The 21,931-nt window shown below is 41.3% G+C and overlaps 1 protein-coding gene and 1 long non-coding RNA gene across 2 annotated transcripts; both read right to left on the bottom strand.

Moving 5' to 3' along the window:
* Positions 1-6,922: 6,922 nt before the first annotated feature.
* On the bottom strand, positions 6,923-8,679 carry LOC116716895 (uncharacterized). The gene is made up of 2 exons (XR_004338652.1): positions 7,092-8,679; positions 6,923-7,011 (listed from the first exon to the last, which is right to left on the bottom strand). It is a non-coding gene; the product is annotated as an uncharacterized LOC116716895 (long non-coding RNA).
* A 6,731-nt stretch (positions 8,680-15,410) lies between these two features.
* Positions 15,411-18,764, bottom strand: LOC116716880 (anionic trypsin-2-like). The gene is made up of 6 exons (XM_032557842.1): positions 18,630-18,764; positions 18,341-18,518; positions 18,094-18,264; positions 17,159-17,220; positions 15,737-15,855; positions 15,411-15,653 (listed from the first exon to the last, which is right to left on the bottom strand). The coding sequence occupies exons 1-6, from the start codon at positions 18,664-18,666 to the stop codon at positions 15,486-15,488; spliced, it is 735 nt and encodes a 244-aa protein (XP_032413733.1). The 5' UTR covers positions 18,667-18,764; the 3' UTR covers positions 15,411-15,485.
* Between the last annotated feature and the right edge of the window lie 3,167 nt (positions 18,765-21,931).

Here is a 21,931-nt window from a genome sequence, read left to right as displayed (position 1 = left end):
TGGACAGCTTTGTGGAGTGGTCTGAGCAGAATCACCTGAGGCTCAACATTAGTAAGACCAGAGAGATGGTGATTGACTTCAGAAAGAAGAAGACACCTTCATGGCCACTAAAGGTCAAAGGGGAAGTGGTGGAGGAGGTGGAGGATTACAAATACCTGGGAGTTGTAATCGGCATCAGACTGGACTGGGCATCTAACACTGACGCTGTGTGCAGGAAGGGGATGAGCAGACTCTATTTTTTAAGGAAGCTGAGATCCTTCAATGTGTGCAGCAAGATGTTGGAGACCTTTTATCACAGTGTTGTTGCCGGCGCCATCTTCTTTGCTGCTGTGTGTTGGGGAAGCAGCATCAGAGCCAGCAACTCTAATAGACTGGACAAAATCATCAGGAAAGCTGGCTCTGTACTGGGACTAAGGCTGGAGTCCCTGGAAACTGTGGTGGAGAGGAGGACACTGAAGAAGGTTCTGTCTATTATGGACAATGAACAGCACCCTCTCCACCACATAGTGGACAGACAGCGGAGCACCTTCTCACATAGGCTGCTCCAGCTCCGCTGTCGTAGGGACAGATACAGGAAATCCTTCCTGCCACAGGCCATCTCACTGTACAATAAAAGATAAATCATTGTTCTGCACTAATCAGTCCGATTTCGCACAACTGCACTGTGGCACACTGGCTGTACATATATTTACATATACATACTGTTCTGCATTTTGAATCCTTGCAAGGACTGCTCTAAGCTGCTTTTTTATTAACAGCATTTTATATTTTATTTTTATTTTTATTTTGTCTACAATTGCTACTCAGTGGTGGATGTTGTGTGTCTTGTCTCTATTCTGCTGTAACTGCGAAATAATTTCCCTGCTGGGATGAATAAAGTAATTCTAATCTATTCTAAATAAATAGTACAAAATGAGAATAAATAGACATCAGAAGATGGTTGCAGCGCCTGGAGGTGTCGCAACAGAATTTACATTTTTAACAAAGTGGTGTCAAGAGCAGAAGTTCTTATGCCTTTGTACAACTTTGCACATGATTTCACTATTTAGAATAAACATCCACTTTCAAAGACTCTCTGACACGGCGTCTGTCTTTAAATCACGGCTGAACGCTCTGCTGTTCAGACATTTGCACCATCACTTTATTTTCTTTTTTTAATTTTTTTTTTCTTTAAAATGTATTATTTTATTTTTGTGAAATAATACAATTTTATGTATTATTTAAAAGGTGCCCAGAAAGCACCTTTTAATTAAATTATACAATTATTATTATTATAAATACTTATACTGCTACAAACAAGGACGTTGCCATGGTTATTGCTTCATGTGATGGCAGATTTCTGAGTATTTATAATAATTTACATATATATTTATGGGTGGCGACACGGCGGACCAGCAGCTGCTCTCCATTTCCCGCAAATTAGGACATATAAAGAAAAGGTGCACGGCCACGTGCATGTGCATGGCTTTATACTTTTGCTCTGACTGGGAGATGTTCAAGGCAGCAGCCACTTACAACGACCAGATCAACATCGATGAGTACGCCATGACGGTGTCAGCCTACATCAACAAGTGCACAGAGGACGTCAGCATCACTAAGAACATTATCACCCGGGCCAACCAACAACCCTGGATGACTAAGGAGGTACGGGAAATGCTAAAAGCACGGAACTCAGCCTTCAAGTCTGGCGACAAGGAGGCACTGAGGACAGCGAGAGCCAACTTGAACCGTGCTATCAGGTTAGCAAAGCGAACCCACAGTCGGAAAATACAGGAGTTCTTCCACGACACCAGCAACACCAGAAGTATGTGGCAAGGCATAAAGGCGATCACAGATTACAATCCATCCTCCCCCCCAGTGGGTGAAATTGATGCTGACTTTCTCAATGGACTCAATAACTTCTTTGGGAGGTTCGAGGCACTGAACAGTACTCCGGCAAAGAAAACTGTTCCCCACCAGGAAGAGGAGGCACTCTGCCTGGACACAGCCGATGTGTTGAAGACTCTGAAAAGAGTCAACCCACGGAAGGCCCCAGGCCCCGACAACATACCTGGGCGGGTGTTCAGGGAATGCGCAGGTCAGCTGGCTGGTGTCCTAACAGACATTTTTAACACCTCACTGGACCAAGCCACAGTGCCAGCCTGTCTCAAAACTGCCTCCATCATTCCGGTGCCAAAGAAACCTCAAGTCACCTCTTTCAACGATTACCGGCCTGTGGCACTGACTCCCATCATGATGAAGTGCTTTGAAAGGCTGGTAAAAGAACACATCGTCTCCAGACTCCCCTCCACATTCGACCCGTTCCAGTTTGCCTACCGTCGAAACCGCTCCACTGAGGACGCCATCTCCTCCGCCCTACACCTGAGCCCGGCTCACCTGGAGGAGAAGAACACTCATGTGCGGATGTTGTTCCTGGACTTCAGCTCAGCGTTCAACACAATCATCCCACAGCATCTGGCAGGAAAACTGGGACACCTGGGCTTCAGCACCCCCCTGCGCAACTGGCTGCTAGACTTCCTCACCGACAGACCTCAGTCAGTCCGGATCGGACAACACACCTCCGATGTCATCACCCTCAGCACAGGCTCCCCTCAGGGCTGCGTCCTGAGCCCTCTGCTGTTCACTCTGATGACACACGACTGCGTCCCCAGGTTCGCCACCAACCACATCGTGAAGTTCGCGGACGACACAACGGTGGTGGGCCTCATCAGAGACGACAACGACCTGGACTACAGAGAGGAGGTGGAGCAGCTGGTGGACTGGTGCAGAGACAACAGCCTGATCCTGAACGTTGACAAGACGAAGGAGATGATCGTCGACTTCAGGAAGAACCGGCCCAGCCACGCTCCACTGCTCATCAACAGCTCGGCTGTGGAGGTGGTCAGCAGCACCAAATTCCTGGGGGTGCACATCACTAACGACCTCACCTGGACTGTGAACACCACGTCTCTGGCCAAGAGGGCACAGAAACGCTTGTATTTCCTGCGGAGGATGAGAAGAGCACACCTGTCCCCGCCCATCCTCAAGACGTTCTACAGAAGCACCATAGAGAGCATTCTGACCAGCTGCCTCTCTGTGTGGTGTGGAGGCTGCAGCGCCTCCGACTGGAAGAACGTGAGGAGAGTGGTGCGGACAGCAGAGAGGATCATCGGGGCCCCCCTTCCCTCCATTCAGGACATTTCATCCCAGCGCTGCGTGTCCCGAGGCCGAAACATCTTCAGTGACCCCTCACACCCCCACCATGGACTGTTCTCCCTGCTGCCCTCTGGAAAGAGGTTCTGCAGCATCCGGTGCAGGTCCACCAGGTTCTGAAACAGCTTTTTCCCACTTGCCATCAGACTGCTGAACTCTTAACTGGACTGCACTCAAAATCTGGTCTCCACTTTATAGCTTGAACATGTACAGAGCTAAATAACTTCCTTTTTACTGTCAGTCCTGCACTTTATTTTTTATACTTATATTCATATCTATATTTTATATTGTATTTTATTTTATTCTGGAGTAACCTCATAACATTGGAACCTCAAAACATTGTCCTGAGCCGTATGCAACGAAATTTCGTTCTGTATACACCCTGTGCATGCAAAATGACAATAAAGTCAGTCTAAGTCTAAGAACAGGTTTTGACCTGAGGAGCTGATCAACAGACTTTGAGGGGAATCTCTGGATGGAGCAACATGAATAGTTGATCTTCATCATGTTTTTCTTTCAGATATTAGTTTGAATTAATTCTTTTTCTGATTTCTGCCTGCAGAGGAAAACCTTTCCAAAGTTCGTAGTGAGTTTGTGAAGAGAGTTTCTGAGGAAATCCTGATTCAGCTCCTCGATGACCTGGAAACAGATGGTGTCTTTAATCTTTCGGAGAAACGGGCAATACTTGAAGGGAACCAAATAACAGCAAACAAGGCCCAGGAGACCATTGATGCTGTGAGGATGAAAGGACAGAGAGCCAGTGAAATAATGATCCAACATCTTCACAACATAGATCCTACCCTGTCCAAGCAGCTGGCTTTGTCCCCTGCTAAAGGTGAGAACAAACAGTTCATTAAAGCTACTTTTATAGCACAGCCAGTAGTATCTCTGATTGGACAGAACCAGAACTGAACTCAAATCTGACCCCTCCCTCTGAACTAGAACTGCCTTATTTATTTCACACAGGTAAACTGAACAAATTCACAGCCTCAGAATAAACTGCTTCATGCTCATGGAACATTTCCTGGAACATGGAACATTCAAGTCCACAGCAGGCTGGACTTCCTGCTCTGAACACTTCATTTCTAACTCACTTCCTGCTTGGTGGAAGATCTCAAGGAGCCAAACGGTCTAGTCCAAGTCAGAGCTGTGAGCAGTTCCTCCTCCTCTCCATCATCTCCAGTAGTTTCCTTCTTTCAGCTCAGTCAGCTTCTTCATCAGATGCTGCAGAGAAAACTGAACTTTCCTTCACAGATGATAGAAGATCTTCAGATAGATAGATAGATAGATAGATAGATAGATAGATAGATAGATAGATAGATAGATAGATAGAGATAAATCTTTATTATCATTGTCACAAGAACAACGAAATTTAAAAAGTGCCATCAGTCAGTGCATACGCTCCAAAACAAAAAACAACTGTCTCACAACCTACACACAATGTAAGAAATAAACAACAAACAACTGACAAAAACACTAATAAATAAGAACAGCCACATTCTCACATCCATCATTCATGATCATTAATGGTTGTTTCTGATTGCATTTAGTTTTGTTATTGCTGTCGGGTAGAAACTGTCTCTGAGACGGTTGGTTCTGGTTCTGGTTGCTCTGTATCTTCTGCCTGAAGGCAGCAGTGTGAACAGAGAAGGTCCGGGGTGAGAAGTGTCCTTTGTGATGTGTTGTGCTTTTCTTAGACAGCGGTCGCTGTGCAGGTCCTCCAGTGAGGGGAGAGGGCAGCCAATGATTTTTTTGGGCTGTATTCACAACCCTTTGGAGAGCTTTCCTTTGAGCCGCAGTGCTGCTGTTATACCAGACGCAGATACAGTAGGTCAGTATGCTCTCTATGGAGCACTAGTAGAAGGACACCAGCAGCTTCTCCTTGATGCTGTTCCTCCTGAGAACCCTCAGGAAGTTCAGTCTTTGCTGGGCCTTTTTTATCAGCTCCAAGGTGTTCATGTTCCATGTGAGGCCCTGCTCAGTGTGGACCCCCAGGAAACGGAAATCAGCTACCCTCTCCACACATTTTCCCCCCAATGGTTAGTGGTGTAATGTCCGTTTTATTCCTCCTGTAATCTATTATGAGTTCTTTTGTCTTTGAGTTGTTGAGGAGCAGATTGTTCTCCCTGCACCACTGCACCAGCCGCTCCACCTCACCCCTGTAGGCGGACTCGTCGCCTCCTGAGATGAGCCCCACCACTGTGGTGTCATCAGCAAACTTGATGATGGTGTTGCTGTGGTGGGCAGAGGTGCAGTCGTATGTGTACAGACAATAGAGCAGGGGGCTCAGCACACAGCCCTGTGGAGAGCCAGTACTAAGGCTGAGGGCAGTGGATGTATGTTTTCCCACCCTAACTCTCTGCTGTCGGTTGGTCAGGAAGCTCAGAATCCACATGCAGGTGGAGTGAGGGAGGCCCAGGTCCCCCAGTTTGTCCACCAGTCTGTGAGGGAGGATGGTATTAAAAGCAGAGCTGTAGTCTACAAAGACCATCCGTACATAGCTCCCCTGCTGCTCCAGATGTGACAGAGCAGCATGGAGGGCCGTGATCACAGCGTCCTCTGTGGATCTGTTGGACATCTGACTGCAGCTGAAGGTCTGCTCCCATGAAGCCTGGACCAGAACCAGAACCAGAACCTGGACTTTAACCAGGACCTGCACAGATTCTCTGTGGGGTCAAACTCAGTAAATTGAAGATCAGATGTTGATCAGATGATGACATCACTGTTATCATATTTTGGTCTATTTATGATCCAGATTAGTATATTTACAATTGACTTTATTTCTTCTCTAATCACAGACTTGGTGGCTGGACGCTCCAAAAGGCTGAATGTGAAGTTGTGGCCTCGGCTCTGAAGTCCAATCCAGATCTGACTGAACTGGAAATAAGTCGGATCTTCATAAATGGAGGTGGAGACTCTGATCTGAAGCCTCTGCTTGAGATCCTGGAGAGTTCAGTCAGTAAAGTGAAGAAGCTAGGGTTTGTTTTCTCTATTTATCCAATTAAGAATTCTATTCTAATATATTTTCTTTTAAAACATTATAAACCTTTTACCTTATAAATTAATTGTTTTCTTGTTCAACTTTGTTTTCAGTTTTGTTCACTTAAAAAAGTTGACTGAACAAAAATGAGTAAAATAATTCAAATGATGTTAATTCATGATGGAGATGTTTCAGTTTGGTTTGGTAAAGATTCAGATTGTTTTATTTCTGATTCTCATCTTTACATCCAGAATGAAATGTTGTTCCTCCAGAGTCGAGCCACAAACACTGACAAGTTCAAATCATCATTAATGACCAAATCTAAGAAATGACTGATTATAGAAAAGCAAATCTAGATGAAATGAATGAAAGTGAGGTTTGCAGCAGCAGCAGGTTCCTCAGCTTTGTCCTGAAGCTGTGGTTTTGTTGGGCCGGGTCAGAGAGGAACCGTCCTGTTCAGTCTGACAGCTGGCAGTCAGTTGGAGCCTCGTCTCTGATGATGCTTCACAGAGACGAGGTGTTCAAATACTTATTTTCCTCACTGTAAATACATCACTAAATCAGAATACAAAGTATTTATTAGTTCTGACATAATATTCTAATAAAACCATACTTTTTCATTTTTTTAAGGAGAAAGAGCTAATTAAATGACCTAAACAAAACCTGAAAGTGGGTCCAGTTTCACTCGATGTGTCATGGTGGAGTTAACTGTCTTAGCCCACATGCAGAACACTACAGGAGGTCATAGAATCAGTTAAAGATGTTTATTATAACAAGGGTGGATAATGAGGAATAGAGGGAGGAAATCCTCAGGATGGATCCACGGAACAGTCGGCTCACTACGAGACAGTCAAAGGAGATGATGAGTTCAGGGAAAAATGGGAAAAGGAAGTGATCGACGGAGCAGGGCTGATCTTACTTGTGAGGCAGGCGGCCAATCCAGGGAAGGGGTTCGGCTGAGGAGTCGGGGCTTACGTAGGCTGACAGTCCGTGTTCCAGGAAGCAGAGGCTACAGCCGTAGCGGATCTGCACGGAGGTGGGCAGACGTGGGGGGGAGGACGGACAGGTAAGAGCGGGAGCACCAGGAGACCGAAGAGCGAAGACCACCAGCGGGGAAGGAGTCCAGGACCATCAGCGATCGACGGAGGAAGTGAGAGTGGACTCGGGCAACCAGCGGGTAAGACCCGCGGCGTCACAAGGAGGAGGTTTCCAGAAATCACCAGTGGAGATCGTCTGTGGAGGATCTTGAGCGTCACAGGAAGATAAACCTTGAAGGCAGGAAAGACAACGAACAAATTACTCAGGACGATCTACGAGGAAGGCTCAGAGAAGGAAAATTCTCTAGGAGGCTCAGAGGTACCGTAACTGGCTAACACTCAAGCGAAGAGGTACTGGCGGTCATCTCCTCTTGTACTCCCAGTAGGATGAGGTAATTGGGTTCAGGTGAGCTGAGCCGCAACAGGCTCTCCCAGGTAAAACAAAGAGTCTTGATGCCTCCTGGTGGACAAACCTAGATGCAACAAGGAAACCCCAAACACCCCGATCCCTGACACGATGGCTAACTTGTTGAAACTGTGGCAAATTTTAAATACTTTGGGTCATTCCTGGACAGTCAGCTCAACTTTGCTGAAAACATTGACTGTATTTTTAAGAAATGTTCTCAGAGACTCTATATTTTAAGAAGTCTTAGTGGTCTTAGAGTTTCTATACAAGACAATGTTGAGTGTTTTTCCTTTATTGATTTGTAAAACTTGAATAAAGGTTGATTGATGCATTAATTAATCTGGGCTTCATTACTGCAGTGCTGCAGGTTGATGGCCTCCATGCCACATTGCATTGATGCAGTAATCCATGACACAAGAGAACAACCAAGTACTGAGAGCAGAGAGGGACAAACTTTCATAACTCTAACATTTGTGCTTCAAACGTCCTTTCTGATTGGTCTGATGTGAGATTCTGATTTTCTGAGAAACTGAATTTTGGGTTTTCTTTATCTGTCAGCCAGAATCATTAAAACAAAATAAAATCTTGAAATCTTTTCCTCTGTGTGATGAATCTCTATAAAATCAGTGTTTGACTTTCTGAGCTGCCTGGCAGTAAATATTTCACTGTAACTCCACATTGTAATTATTGAGCGGTACCAGTAGAGCGGACCAGGAGCTGATCTTTGGAGCCGCTGGAGGAGCAGACGTTGCCTATTCAGCTCCTTTGGTTTCACATGTGAGGCAGCTGCTGTGGACAACCTTGAGGATGACCTCTGACCTCACCTGCCTCCTTAACTTGGCCATCTGCTCATTAAAGAGACCCCCCCCCATCTCCCCTTCCTCATGCTGTGATGTCACAGTTTGGTTCTGAAAGTCCATTTAATTCCAGTCCAGAACCACTAAAGGCCCAACTGAAATGTTCAAACACGTCATGATAAAATGTTCTGGTTTTGCTGGTTTGGACTCTTTAAACCAGTTTGACTGGATCAGATGTTAGAATCAGTTCATCATGTTTCTTTTACATTCAGGGAAATTAATTTTCTACATTTTTATCATTTATTTGTTCATATTTCAGTTTTAACCTGCATCCTGTTGGCTTCATCTTTTATTCTTTATTCAGATTGTGGAGCTGCAGGTTGTCAGAGACCAGCTGGACTTCTCTGTTCTCAGCTCTGAAGTCCAACCCGACCCATCTGACAGAACTGGACCTGATCAGAACCAACCTGGGAGTGAAGGAGCTCTGTGGTTTTTTACAGACTTCTGACTGCAAATTAGAGACTCTGAGGTATTCTAATTAAATAATTATTTATATTTCTGTGAATAATTAGATGTAATTGACCTGAAAATTAAAGTTCATATCTTCTGTTCTAATAAATATTTTCTGAGTTTGTTCCTGGACTTGTATCCATCGTTTGAATTTAGTTTTTAGTTTCTACAGAAGCAGCTCAAAGTCAGGAGAAGTACAGGAAGAAGCTGGAGAACAGACTGCAGAGGAACAATATCAGAGATGTGTGATCAGGGATGAAGAAGATTACAGGCTACATCGTATATATGGAAGCTAGTCGTCGTCGTCGTCGTCGTATCTAGAAGTCAGGTGAAGAGGCAACTGGAGACACTGAACCGGAACAAGGCTGCAGGTCCAGATGGTGTCATCCCCAGAGTTCTGAAGCTGCAGATCAGCTGTATGGGATTCTGCAGCATCTCGTCAACCTCAGCCTGACCCAAGAGAAGGTTCCACTGTTGTGGAAGACATCCTGCGTGGTTCTGGTACTGAAGAAAACTCACCCATCAGTTATCAAACAACCTCAGACCCGTTGCCATGACAACCCCCATCCTGAACGTCCTGGAGAGACTCCTGTGGGCCCGCCTGAATAAGCGGACAAGCACACAACAAGACCTCCTGCATTTGCTTGTCGCCGTGGAGGTGGATTGAAGATGTCATCAAACCCCCTGTCATCTGGACAAAGCAGTGGCACTGACAGGATCATGTTCTTTGATTTCTCCATTTAACACAATTCAGCCTGATCTACTCTGAGAAACTCCAGAAGACACAGGCGGAGTCCTCAACTATCACCTGGATCTATGACTACCTAACAAACAGGCCAGAGGTAGAAACTGAAGGACTGTGTGTGAAACCAGGTTGTCAGCAACAGAGGAGCACCACAGGGCCCTGAACTCACCATTCCTCTTCACTCTTTACACTTCAGACTTCCAGCACAAGTCTGACTTCTGTCATCTACAGAAATACTCAGATGATTCTGCAGCTGTTGGGTGAATCAGAGATCTGGTGGATCGCTTTGTGTCATGGAGAGAGAACAATAATCTCATCTCGAATGTAAAGAAACCAAAGGAGATGACTGTTGATTTCAGGAGAAACAGGATTAGAACAAACCCTATTTCCATTACGAGAGAAGAAGTGAAGGTGGTGGATTAATATAAATACCTCAGTGTCCGCCTTGACAACTGACTGGACTAGAAACACATTTGCAGTCAGAACAGTGAATAATCAATAAGCAGGGACAGAGCAGACTGCACTAAGATCCTTCAAGGTTTGCAGCAAGATGCTGCAGATCTTCTATCAGTCTGTTGAGAGTGTCATCACTTCATCCATCATCTGATGGGGCAGCAGCATCAGAACCAGAGACCTAAAGAGGCTCAACAACCTGATAAAAAAAGGCTGGTTTTGTTCTGGTTCTCTCTGTGGAACCTCTGAAGATGAATTCTTCATAAAATCAAGGACATTATGGACAATTTTGACCATCCTCTTCACGTGACTGACTTGGGAAGGTAGAGTGTCTTCAGTCAGAGGCTTCTGAAGGTTCAGCGCTTTACAGGCAGATGCTTAAAATCTTTCCTGCCAACAGTCATCACCATCTGCAATAACTCACTGAAGACTCTTTATTAATGAGTTGCTACATTTAATTTCCCTTTGGTATAAATAAAGTATTTTTGAATTTGAATTTAATTTAGTCCCTCTGTATAACTGATCTGAGGTCAGAACAGGACAGCATTCGGACCCCCAGTGGGTAGAAATCCCCCTCATGTGTAGCAGGTCAAAGGTCATTCAACCCAGTCTAGAAAAGTGAATTCCTGGAATCTGACAGGAACAAATCAATAATCAATGATTGATGCTTCAACACTTTGATTAGAACCTGGAATGATTTTACTGACTAAAATCCTCCAACACAACATGACCCAGTACCAGGTTCTGGTTCTGGTTCTGGTTCTGAAGTCAGCAGGTCTTTATTGAAGCAGCAGCTTGTTGGCATTAATATTGATGAGAATCTTTAACTGGTTCTGTTGGACTGGTTAACCTGCATCCTGTTGGCTTCAGCTCACATCTTTTGTTCTTTGTTCAGATTGCAGAGCTGCAGTTTGTCAGAGACCAGCTGTGATTATTTGGCCTCAGCTCTGAAGTCCAGCAGCCTCCGTCTGAAACATCTGGACCTGATGTACAATGGCCTGATAGATTCAGATGTTCAGCAGCTGAAGGGTCTTGTAGAGGAACTATGGTGAGTAGATGTTCGGAGTGAGTCCAGCTGCTGTCGGCATATTGAGCTAAACCCAGTTAGCATTAAAGCTAGTTCTGTAGCGATTCTTTAAGTGATTCAAGTACCTCAATTGGTCCTCGAGAAAAATTATCTACCTCAAATCTTCAATAAATTGTTTTATTATTTAACACACCAATGTTGCGACCGGATGATTATTTCTGTTGCGCAACACTCTCCCTTCCCGCCTGTGAGATGTTGACGAAAGCTACATGTTAGCAGCATAACGCCTGATTTTCAAGCTCAGTCTGGGGGGATTTCATTGATTGATGGGTTTTATTGTTTTTCGGGGGACTAACAAGAATCCATAAATTGACTGGTATGAAGCCTGGATACGACAACCTTTTTCCTTCCTGAGCTGCTGCCTGGTGGCCAGTTCACAGCGAACAGTGGAAAAGAGCGCACAGGGTTTTTATACAGGTGAGCGGATAGATTGAACACTGTGGGGGCTGTACTGTAGTTGATGCTTAATGTAAGTGTAGCTTTACAAACGAACTGGAAATTGAATTTGCCTCCATCCCGGTCGCAAGAAATGGGTGGCGGAGTGCATTATGGCGGTACGTACCTGGTAGATGTGTTTCTGTGTGTGACAGAGGAACCAAATCCAATCGTTCCCATAAAAATAAAAGCTATAAATGCCTGGAGAAAGTGGGAGTTCGTCTGTTAAGTTGACTGAAGGTTATTTCTTAAACTAGAAACTGGAGTTTAGACATTTTGTACTGTCTTTGTGAGCCACATTCTATATAATTTCATATCTGCGTATATTTTTTGTCTTGGTAAACTTAAAAAATGAGCTTTTATTGTTATGGGTTAACTTTTTAAACTACAGAAAAGTAATTGTTAGGGATGCTCAAATATGAAAGATTAAGCTGATGTTGAGATCCATAGTAGAGGTGCTGATATTGCCTAAATTTTATTCAATTACTCAATTGTCAAAATAATCAATAGAATACTTGATTACTAAAATAATCATTTATAACAGCCAAAGATCAAATCAAACCAAAGATCCAGTGTTCCCAGTAAAGCTGCAGCTTCTCAGTGGGAGGAGAATGATTCAGGCTTCCTGATTGGACACAGAGACAGCAATCAGCCAATCAGAGGAGCAGCAGCTTGCTGTGTTCCTGTGTTTGTGTTGGTGTGAAGATGAGTGTTGTTGCTGTGTCCATGTCTCCAGGAAGTCCAGCTGGACTCCAGCGTCCAGCCGTCCAACATGTCTAGAGACAGTGGTCCTCATCCATCAAACTGTGGCAGCAGCAGATCTGATCTCAGATCTGTTTGTTCTCTCAGTTCAACAGGAAACAACTGATCAGGTTCATCTTGGTCACAGCTCTGAGATCAGTCTGACTGCAGCCTGGAAACCATCGACTGGATGTGCTGCGTCACTGACTGCTGCTGCAGAGAGGCTGGAAACACTCACTGATCTGCTCTCTCCTTCCTTCTTGTCTCTGCAGGATTGGATCTTGGTAAAGTAGAAAATGGTCTCTGTCTGATCCTCAGAGGTTGAAGCTGCAGCAGTCTGAGTCTAAAGAGACTCTGGCCAGGTCCCAAAGTGCAGCCTACACCCCCTATGAAGTGTGGATTCAGTCGAGGTGCACATCAGGGTTCGAGTGTTCAGGCTACAAGAAGCAAAAATGTGAGAATTGGGACAGAATGCCCTGGGTCATAAATAAAATGTACTAATAATCAATTTAACAGTCTGCCATTTGAAAAATTAGACAGAAATTTTTACCATCTCTTTTATGCAGCTAAAAGTGAACTTGGCATAAAGTGGAGCTAATAACAAAGATCAAGTTAAGGACAAACATATGGCATATATAGAAAAAATAGAGAAACAGACCTGATGCTATGTTTGAAAAATAAAGAGACTAACGGAACTAAAATGTAATTTTTTAAAAGAAACTATAAATGTTGTGACCTTTTAGACTAAAAATGTTACAAAAAATTCATTTTGAACTCCTGTCATCAGTTTTCTTTCCCTCTAGTCTGAGAAGAAAACAATTGTTTAAATATCATGTTAATATCTCTAAAGAAAATAAGAACCAAATAGTTTTGTAATCCACTCACACAAAAAAGATGTTAATTTCATAATGATTTATGAAGTTTTCCCTTTAATGACTTTCTGCAAAAGAAATTCAAAATAAATATAATTTCTGTGCGTTTTGGTACTGAGATTTTAAGACAATACACTTTTAGAAAGATTTTCAGAAGTGGATATTACACATGCAATCTATTGCATCTTTAAGTTTTAATATAATAAAATTTGGTCTAACGGGATGAAGAGTTAAATTATGATATTAACAATTTAATCCTCACAGCAAATTCTGCAGAGTTAAATCAACACTATGCCGAGTCTATTTGGTCCTTATCAGAATTGGTGTTAATTTAACTCCTACAGAGTAATTTCAACTATAGTTATAACTCCTTCAAGTGTTAAAATTACTCATTTTCTTGGTGAAATAACTGAAAAGAGTTAAATTAACACCAATTCTGATAAGGACCAAATAGACTCGGCATAGTGTTGATTTAACTCTGCAGAATACTGCTTTCTAAAAATGACGTCCATTTGGAAAGTGTACAGTTGCAACATCACCAAAACCCAATCTTTATACCAATATGTTAATATCTTAATTTTAGATCTGAAATTCGCCTCTCATTTGCAACATTTTGTTTGACTTCCCTCAGTTAGTTTGTGACAATTTTTTATTTCTTCTTTTTTCTGCTCAGTTTATCAAATCAAACTTTTTTATGATTGTCAGACTATTTCTTTGAATTTTCTATAAAGATGGAAAAAACAACAAAACATTGTCATAAATCTGTTTTTTAACTTAAAATGTCATGTGCAGCAATGAATTGTGGGTAAACCAGTTTACCCAGTTTAGAACTGGATGTCCCACAAAACCACTGATAAATTTACAGAAACATCCATCACTTTATCTGAAAAAAAAGATTTTACATATTTTTATCTTTTTCAAGTCACTGAAAATATTTTATATTTCTCAGTTTGTTTTGGTGGTTTACTTTTTTAACTCCATATTTCATGTTTTACTTTGAGTTTTCTAGAGAACTTTAAGACTCAATGTGTCACATTATATTATAATATATATATATATATATATATATATATATATATATATATATATATATATATATATATATATATATATATATATATATATATGTTCAGACGACAGAGAATCAGTAGGATAAAGTGCTGATTGGTTCAGGTTTGTTATTTTTTATGTTTCTTTTAACGTAATGTGGGTTCCTAGATTTGTAATGAGCCAAAATTATTTTAATGATGTTCTCTGTTTTTTCAATTATGCTCATTGTGTACAAATATAGTAACTGCACCTTTATTTTAATCATTCATGTTGTGTAGCCTTTTATATTCAGATCACCAAAGAAATAAACTGTAAATTTTTTAGTTTTAAGTTTTTATCTTACTTTGGCAGCTTTATGTAGTAAAAACAGAAACATCATGTTCAGTTGATCTGATCTTTTCAAGTTTCTAATTAAGGCAAAAATTAGTTTTTGCATTATTCAGATTGAAGATAAATAACTAATATGTTAGATATCTCTTACTGCTCCTCTGTCGCTGCCAGGCTGAGATCTGAACTGTCGGTGCGTCGTCATGGCTACAGCGCTGCTGGAATGGGTTAATGTGATTGGCTGAAACAGCTTCGTTCATATGATTGGCTGAAACAAGGAAGCTATCTGATTGGTTGCTGATCACCAAATTAGATAGACCATTTATTAAAAAGACATTTGTGGGCTGAGACATCAGGGAGTCTCAAAATTCACACACAAAAGCAGCGAAACTCACAGGCTTGTAAATCAAGATATACAAGTGTGAATCTCATGCTGTGCATTTGTGAATCTTTTGCATTTGTGAATTATGAGACAGTTACAGCTCCATACACAATTACTATTAGATGTTCAGTTTGTAGTAATTGTTTTAAGAAATGCTCCAGTTGTTGTACAAACGTGAGAAATGAACCAAAAGATCTGAGAGAAACTGGAAAACCAAAAATCTCAAGTCTGAAGAATTTCTTCACATTGAGTTACAGATTATTGTCTATTATTGTCCAAGTCTTTCTTAAAACATGTTGAGTTTCAAATTACTAGGAAAAAATGACATTTGATTTCCTTAAAATGAACCTTAAGTGGCAGAAAAATGAAGCAGAAATGTGAGCAGCCAACAGCCAGGAAGTAGTTATCTACATTTATTTATTTTCCATTTATGCAGCAGTGGATTCTCTGTTGCTGCTGATAAAATGGAGATTAATCAGAAACATGAAGACCGGGGAACACTTGCTGGTTGATGAGCTGCAGGTATACACAAACATCCATCACCCCAACTGGAGCGCGGCAGGCGTAGTTTCTATTGCCAGTGAATGAAATTACTCCATAAAGCATGTTGTTGTGCACCACTCCTCCTCCAGAGTCGCCCTGTGGGAATCAAACATCGAACTGAATATGATGGTTTGATGACAGGATCAGTGCTGAATGTCTGGTGAAGATGTTGGACGTACAGGACAGGCGTCTCTGTTTGGCGCTCGGACCAGGAAGACGTTTCCGTATGCAGCGTTTCTTTGGAAGCCGACGACGTTCATGTTGACGCACTGAAGACGAAGAGTCATGGGAGCAGGGACTGCAAGAAGGACGACAATCATTTCATCATATTCACACAACTTCCTGCCTGAAGGTGGCGACACAGTCAGAGCCGGCCCCAGGCACATGCAAGTTAAGTTACTGATTAGCAGCAGAACAATCCAGTTAACTAAATGAACCTGGATGTGTGGCTCCTATTGATTTAGGGAAAATAAAGAAGAAAAACCATTGAAGAACAACTCAAAATCACTCATATTCTTTTTTCTCGCTCTCTGTGTCGGCTACGCTACACACAGACCCGTTGTCATAGCAACTGACTGTCAGCAATGAGAGTAAAGTATCACGATTCAACTCCAAAAACACTCAAACATTTCCCACACAAAGAACAGAACATTCAATTTATTACAGTTTTAGGTTTTTAGACTTGATGTTTATTTTGCAATTATTGATAAGTGATTGATCAGCTACACAGCAGTAGCTAAATGTAACAGCAGTGGTAGATTACCTTAGATTAGCTCATTTAAACACCTGCTCTACTGGGACACTGTGGTGACACGGGGTTACCCACATATGGAGGCCTTAGTGCTCGAAGCGACCGTCGCAGGTTCGATTCCCGGCCTGGTGACCTTTGCCCCATGTCTTCCCCTTCTCTCATTACCCACTTTCCTGTCAATTCATTTCAAATAAAGGCCACTAGAGCCAATAAAACCTTAACAAAAAAAATTAAACGTCTACTCTACTGATGCTCTATCGCCTTTTTTGTTGTAACTGAACCAAAACAGAATCCCGCAGCACATCTGCATGTTAAGGTTGTCAGAGTCAAGCTAGCATAGCTGACCTTGTTCCGTCTCCCTCATTACTTTTTCTTAAAAATGTATACTTTCTCCTGATCTTGTTATGTAATTGTCATAGTGTTGACAATCGGTAGCAAACCACTGCATCCCTTTATGTTGCATATCACTCCTTCGTTTTAGATTTAATGTTATGTTGACAACTTGACAGCTAAATCCAATGGAAATCTTCTAACTTGTTGACTGTAAAGTTTATCAGCTGATGTTTCTTTGAAACAGTTAAAATAATATGGCACTCATACAACTCAAAATTTCTAAATTTTGGGGGGTTTGAAATCCCAAATAATCCACCATAACACTAGTACGATGTAAGCTAATTACAAATTATGCTAATGACAGCAGCTATGTTACACACAGAGCAACTTAATGATGAAGCATCTGATGTTGACATGTTGTTAAAGGGGCCACCCCAAAATAAAGCAGCTTTGGGCCCCAAAAAGTCTGGGGCCAGCCCTGCAGACGGGACGGAGCAGAGATGGACGTCTCTCTTACTTCGCTGTAAGTAGCGGCCGGTCATTGTTGTTGCGTACCCGGCCAGCTGGACTTCATCACCACTGAAACACGGAAAGAACAAAACATCAGTGAAAACAGAACCAAACTAGAACAGGAGTCAGCTTGTAAAGTTACACTTTAAAAAAATAACAGTAATAATTTGGTTTATTTAGCCTTTCATATAGAAAAAAATTTGTCTTAATTTTTCAGTCATATTGTTACCATTTTATTCATACATTTATAAATGTCAGAGATGCAAACTAAATATTTAATTTACAAACTAAATATTAAAGTAAATATTTAGTAAATATTAAAGTAGCCATTATTAAGGAAAAGCTGTCTAATTAAATATTTATTTCCCAACCAGTAGCCTGCCAGTAGTGGAGTTTACTACTGGCAGCCACAAAACCAAGCTTTTATTTTGAAATCCTACTTCCGCCTAACAGCAAGCAAACTTCCAAATTATCTAAATATTTAGCTTTGACCCAAATATTTAGTTATTAGCTAAATATTTATCTTGCAAATTTTAGCAAGTAGTTTGCTTACTAAATATTTAGTTTTAAATTAAATAGTAGTTTGAAAATTAAATGTTTAGTTTAGAAAATAAATATTTAGTTAACAAGACATATTTGTCTATAAATTAAATATTTGGTTTGCAAACAAAATATTTAATTCAAAAGTATTTAGTTTGTAAACTAAATATTTAGCTAGTGAATTAAATATTTAATTTCGAACTCAGACATTATACATGTATGAGTAAAATAGTGAAAATATGACTTTAGTTCTTTTTCTTTTTGACAGGCTAAATAAGCCAAATAATTGCAGTTAATTTTTTACAGTGTAACTTTACAAATGGCGTCCCAGGCCTTCAGCATCTAAGACAGCTAGATCTAGATCTGGAACAGTTGTTTTTCTGATGTTGGGGGCTATCTTACATTCTCAGACGCGCCTGACAGTCGGGCAGCCGGACGGGCAAGATGGCCGTCGGCGACCGAAGCCTCACCAAAGCGATGTCGTGGTTGTGTCCAAAGACGACGGTGTGGCTCACAAACTCCAGCTGGCGGCGTGCGGTGGCAGGATGGCGCCCCAGCTGGATCAAGATGTTACTGTTGGAAAGGTTGGAGGGATTCAGAGAGCTGCTGGGAGCCGTCTGCCCCCCGCCAGCGCTGCTGATGTCATCACCTCGATCTCACGCAGTGAGCCGCCGTCAGAACCCAGCGCTCGCTGATCAGAGAGCCTCCGCAGATATGATTGCCGTTCTCCATGATCTTCACGTGATACCAACGCTCGTTGTCATGGCAATCATGACCGCCAACAATCCTCTTTTGCAGTGAGACGGAGCCAGAGTTCACCGAGACACCTGAAGAAGAAAATGACTTCATCGTCATCATCATCAACTCAGAGGAACATCAGAGAGAAACCAGTGGAAGTGTCTCCAGTGTCTCCAGTGTCTCCAGTGAGTCCAACTCACCCAGCCCCAGCAGCAGCAGAACCTTCAGCAGAGCCATTGCTGGTCCAGCTTCCTGTGAATGTCTGCAGTCCTGCAGCAGCTTTTAAACTCTGTTCACAACTTCCTGTTGGACAGGAAGCCACCAATCACAGGACGGACACTGATCTGTCCAATCACAGGACGGACACTGATCTGTCCAATCACAGGACGGACACTGATCTGTCCAATCACAGGACGGACACTGATCTGTCCAATCACAGGACGGACACTAATATGAACAACAGCAAACTGTCATCTGCATACAGAGGAACTTTATCGAGGCTTTTCTTGTGGACATCCAGACCAAATGGAAATGACGATGGAAGGACAAAAGTGAACAGAATAGAATAGAAAATCCTTTATTTTATCTGGTGTAACAGTATCACAGTAATATGCATTACAAAGACAAAAACATAAAATATATAAAAACAGAATTAAGAGAAATATATAAGATTATAACATAAAATATGGTGTAGTTATTAAAAGTAGAGTACTCTGACTGAGTAGAATGATTTAAAAAATCTACAAAACGTGCAACTATTTGAGTGTTAAAAACAACTATTTACAGTAAGTGACAATAAAACCTGAAACAACATGAATGTTATTTCAAATGAGATGAACTACAAATACCAGCAGGAATTTAAATCCTTGCTGGTTTTATTGGGAGCAGTCACTGGGTGAAGGATCTGCCATGACGCTCCTCAGTGCATTTAGGATGCAGCCAAAGGAATTTCATGCCTGGAGTGGGACAAGCTGCCCATCATTACTGGAAAACATTTAGATCTGTGACTTTAATAAATCTGAAATATTTTCAAACAGATCTAAATCAATAAAACATTCTGTTGGGAAAAAATTCCATATAAATGAATTGAACTGAGATTTTCTGTTAGCTTTGGTTCATCTACAGAATCATCACTAAATTCATCGTCAGGTGTTTTAATCTGACTGATGTTCATTCAGACGACGTTTTCCTGCTCTGTTACTGCAGGAGCAGCTGATAAAATAAAATACCACCTTCAGTAAATGAATCATTCAAATGTAAAATTTAATCTGGAAATTCAGCAAGAACTTGTTACATAAGTTTAAAGTAAAATAAAAATGCAACTTTCAATTATCTTCAGTTTTTTTTCAGACAAAAACCTGTAAATGTCACTTTTTTCAAAGATGGGATTAAAGGTAGACTTTCTTGAATTTCCAGCGATTAAAATAAAATACTGTAGATTTGTTGTTTAATGACTGAAGCAGTGAAGTGTTGATTTAAAATGTTGATTCATCTTCCTGGCAGATTTCCGTCTCAGTTTGGAAACACTTTCTCGTTTATCTCGCAAGTTTTTTTTGGTTCCTCTTTCTGATCTTGACTGGGAAAATAAAAAGATTTGAATCTGCATGACTGAGAGAAACAGTCAGTGTAGCAACGCCTTGCGACATCTGGACACCAGCCTTGCTAAAAACAAGGAGAGGATTCATGTGAAACCTGCAGTTTGTGACCCAAAAAGGACATTTTTTAAAATGATTGAGTTGCTCTTACTTTTAAAGTGTATAAAACGTTTTGTTGCTGAGTTTTGGTCACTGAGGTCAAACGACCTGATTCTCTCAGCAGCAAATTGAAGAAGCTTCATGGATCTTTAATTAAAATGTTTAGTGATTTTCCGATAGATAAAGCAGTTAGTAATCAGGTACATAATTTCTTTATAGATCTCTGGTTGGCGTCCTGCAGGCAGATCATGGGAACAATAAAAGTCAAAGTTTATGTCTACAACATATTTTAAACAAAAATAGTTGACTAAAATTCTACACAAGCCATAAATGATACATTAAAACACAAAAATTAGAACATAAAACAATAAGACGCTGTGAAATAACGATCAAAATGCATTAAGTTAGTAAGATATTCTGCACAATAAAAGCTGAAATTTGTTCAAACCGCTGTGCTTCAAACAGGTTGAAGCACAGCTTTGACCTCTGACCCCTGAGGGAGCTCAGGAGTAAACAGTTTACTGGTTTTATTTTGTTGAGACTTTTTGTCTAATTCAGTTCTAATTAGTTTTTGCTTGTTTTCATTTTTGATCACTTTTAGTTTGTAGTAGTTTTAGTTTTTTATACTTTTTGAATTCTGTACCTAAAAATTAACCAAAGTGTTTTTATGCTGACATCGTTCAGGTAACAAATACTCAGCAGAAGATAACATTAAAAATATGCATTGATTTATTGATTGTTTTTTCTCCAAACTTTTGCCGTCGCCATTTTGCCTGCAGAGCGCCATAAATCACCAACCGCTGATGTTAACACTTAATGATGAGTTTTTTAAAAATGACTTTGGACCTGTTAATGTCTACCAACTTTGAGGATATGCTGGTTGGAGTCCCTCAGGGTTCAGTAATCAGCACTCTGATCTTTATTGTGTCTGGAGGGAATTTTTATGCTGATGATGTTCAGTTGTTCCTAAAACCAACCAGTAAGACCAACCAGTAAGACCAAAGGTAAAGGTAATTTTATTTCAATAGCACATTTTCATCAACAAGTTAATACAAAGTGCTTTACAGGAATTAAGAGGAAATACAAACAAAATAACAAACCAAAGTAAAAAGCAAAGGAAGAAAGAGAATCTAGTGTCTATTTAAAGTATGTAAACAGTATGTAAACTAGGAGCTCCTGTTGCTAAGTATCCTCTGGTCTAGTTCCTGTTGCTATGTATCCTCTGGTCTAGTTCCTGTTGCTAAGTATCCTCTGGTCTAGTTCCTGTTGCTATGTATCCTCTGGTCTAGTTCCTGTTGCTAAGTATCCTCTGGTCTAGCTCCTGTTGCTAAGTATCCTCTGGTCTAGTTCCTGTTGCTAAGTATCCTCTGGTCTAGTTCCTGTTGCTAAGTATCCTCTGGTCTAGTTCCTGTTGCTAAGTATCCTCTGGTCTAGCTCCTGTTGCTAAGTATCCTCTGGTCTAGCTCCTAATGCTAAGTATCCTCTGGTCTAGTTCCTGTTGCTAAGTATCCTCTGGTCTAGTTCCTGTTGCTAAGTATCCTCTGGTCTAGTTCCTGTTGCTAAGTATCCTCTGGTCTAGCTCCTGTTCCTAAGTATCCTGTGGTCTAGCTCCTGTTGCTAAGTATCCTCTGGTCTAGCTCCTGTTCCTAAGTATCCTCTGGTCTAGTTCCTGTTGCTAAGTATCCTCTGGTCTAGCTCCTGTTCCTAAGTATCCTCTGGTCTAGTTCCTGTTGCTAAGTATCCTCTGGTCTAGTTCCTGTTGCTAAGTATCCTGTGGTCTAGCTCCTGTTGCTAAGTATCCTCTGGTC

This window comes from Xiphophorus hellerii, chromosome 3 (genome assembly GCF_003331165.1).
Source record: "Xiphophorus hellerii strain 12219 chromosome 3, Xiphophorus_hellerii-4.1, whole genome shotgun sequence".
Lineage (NCBI taxonomy): Eukaryota > Metazoa > Chordata > Actinopteri > Cyprinodontiformes > Poeciliidae > Xiphophorus > Xiphophorus hellerii.
The sequence above is the reverse complement of the archived record's forward strand: the minus strand, read 5'-3'. Positions and strand labels throughout refer to the sequence as shown.

Bases quoted from the DNA above. Each gene is read 5' to 3' on its own strand.
- LOC116716880 (XM_032557842.1), bottom strand. From the start codon at position 18,666: ATGGCTCTGCTGAAGGTTCTGCTGCTGCTGGGGCTGG. The intron at 18,265-18,340 runs GTGATGACATCA...CCTTTCCAACAG, and splicing joins GCTCACTGCGTGAGATCGAG to TAACATCTTGATCCAGCTGG. The intron at 15,856-17,158 runs GTAAGAGAGACG...TCCTTCTTGCAG, and splicing joins CGGCCGCTACTTACAGCGAA to TCCCTGCTCCCATGACTCTT.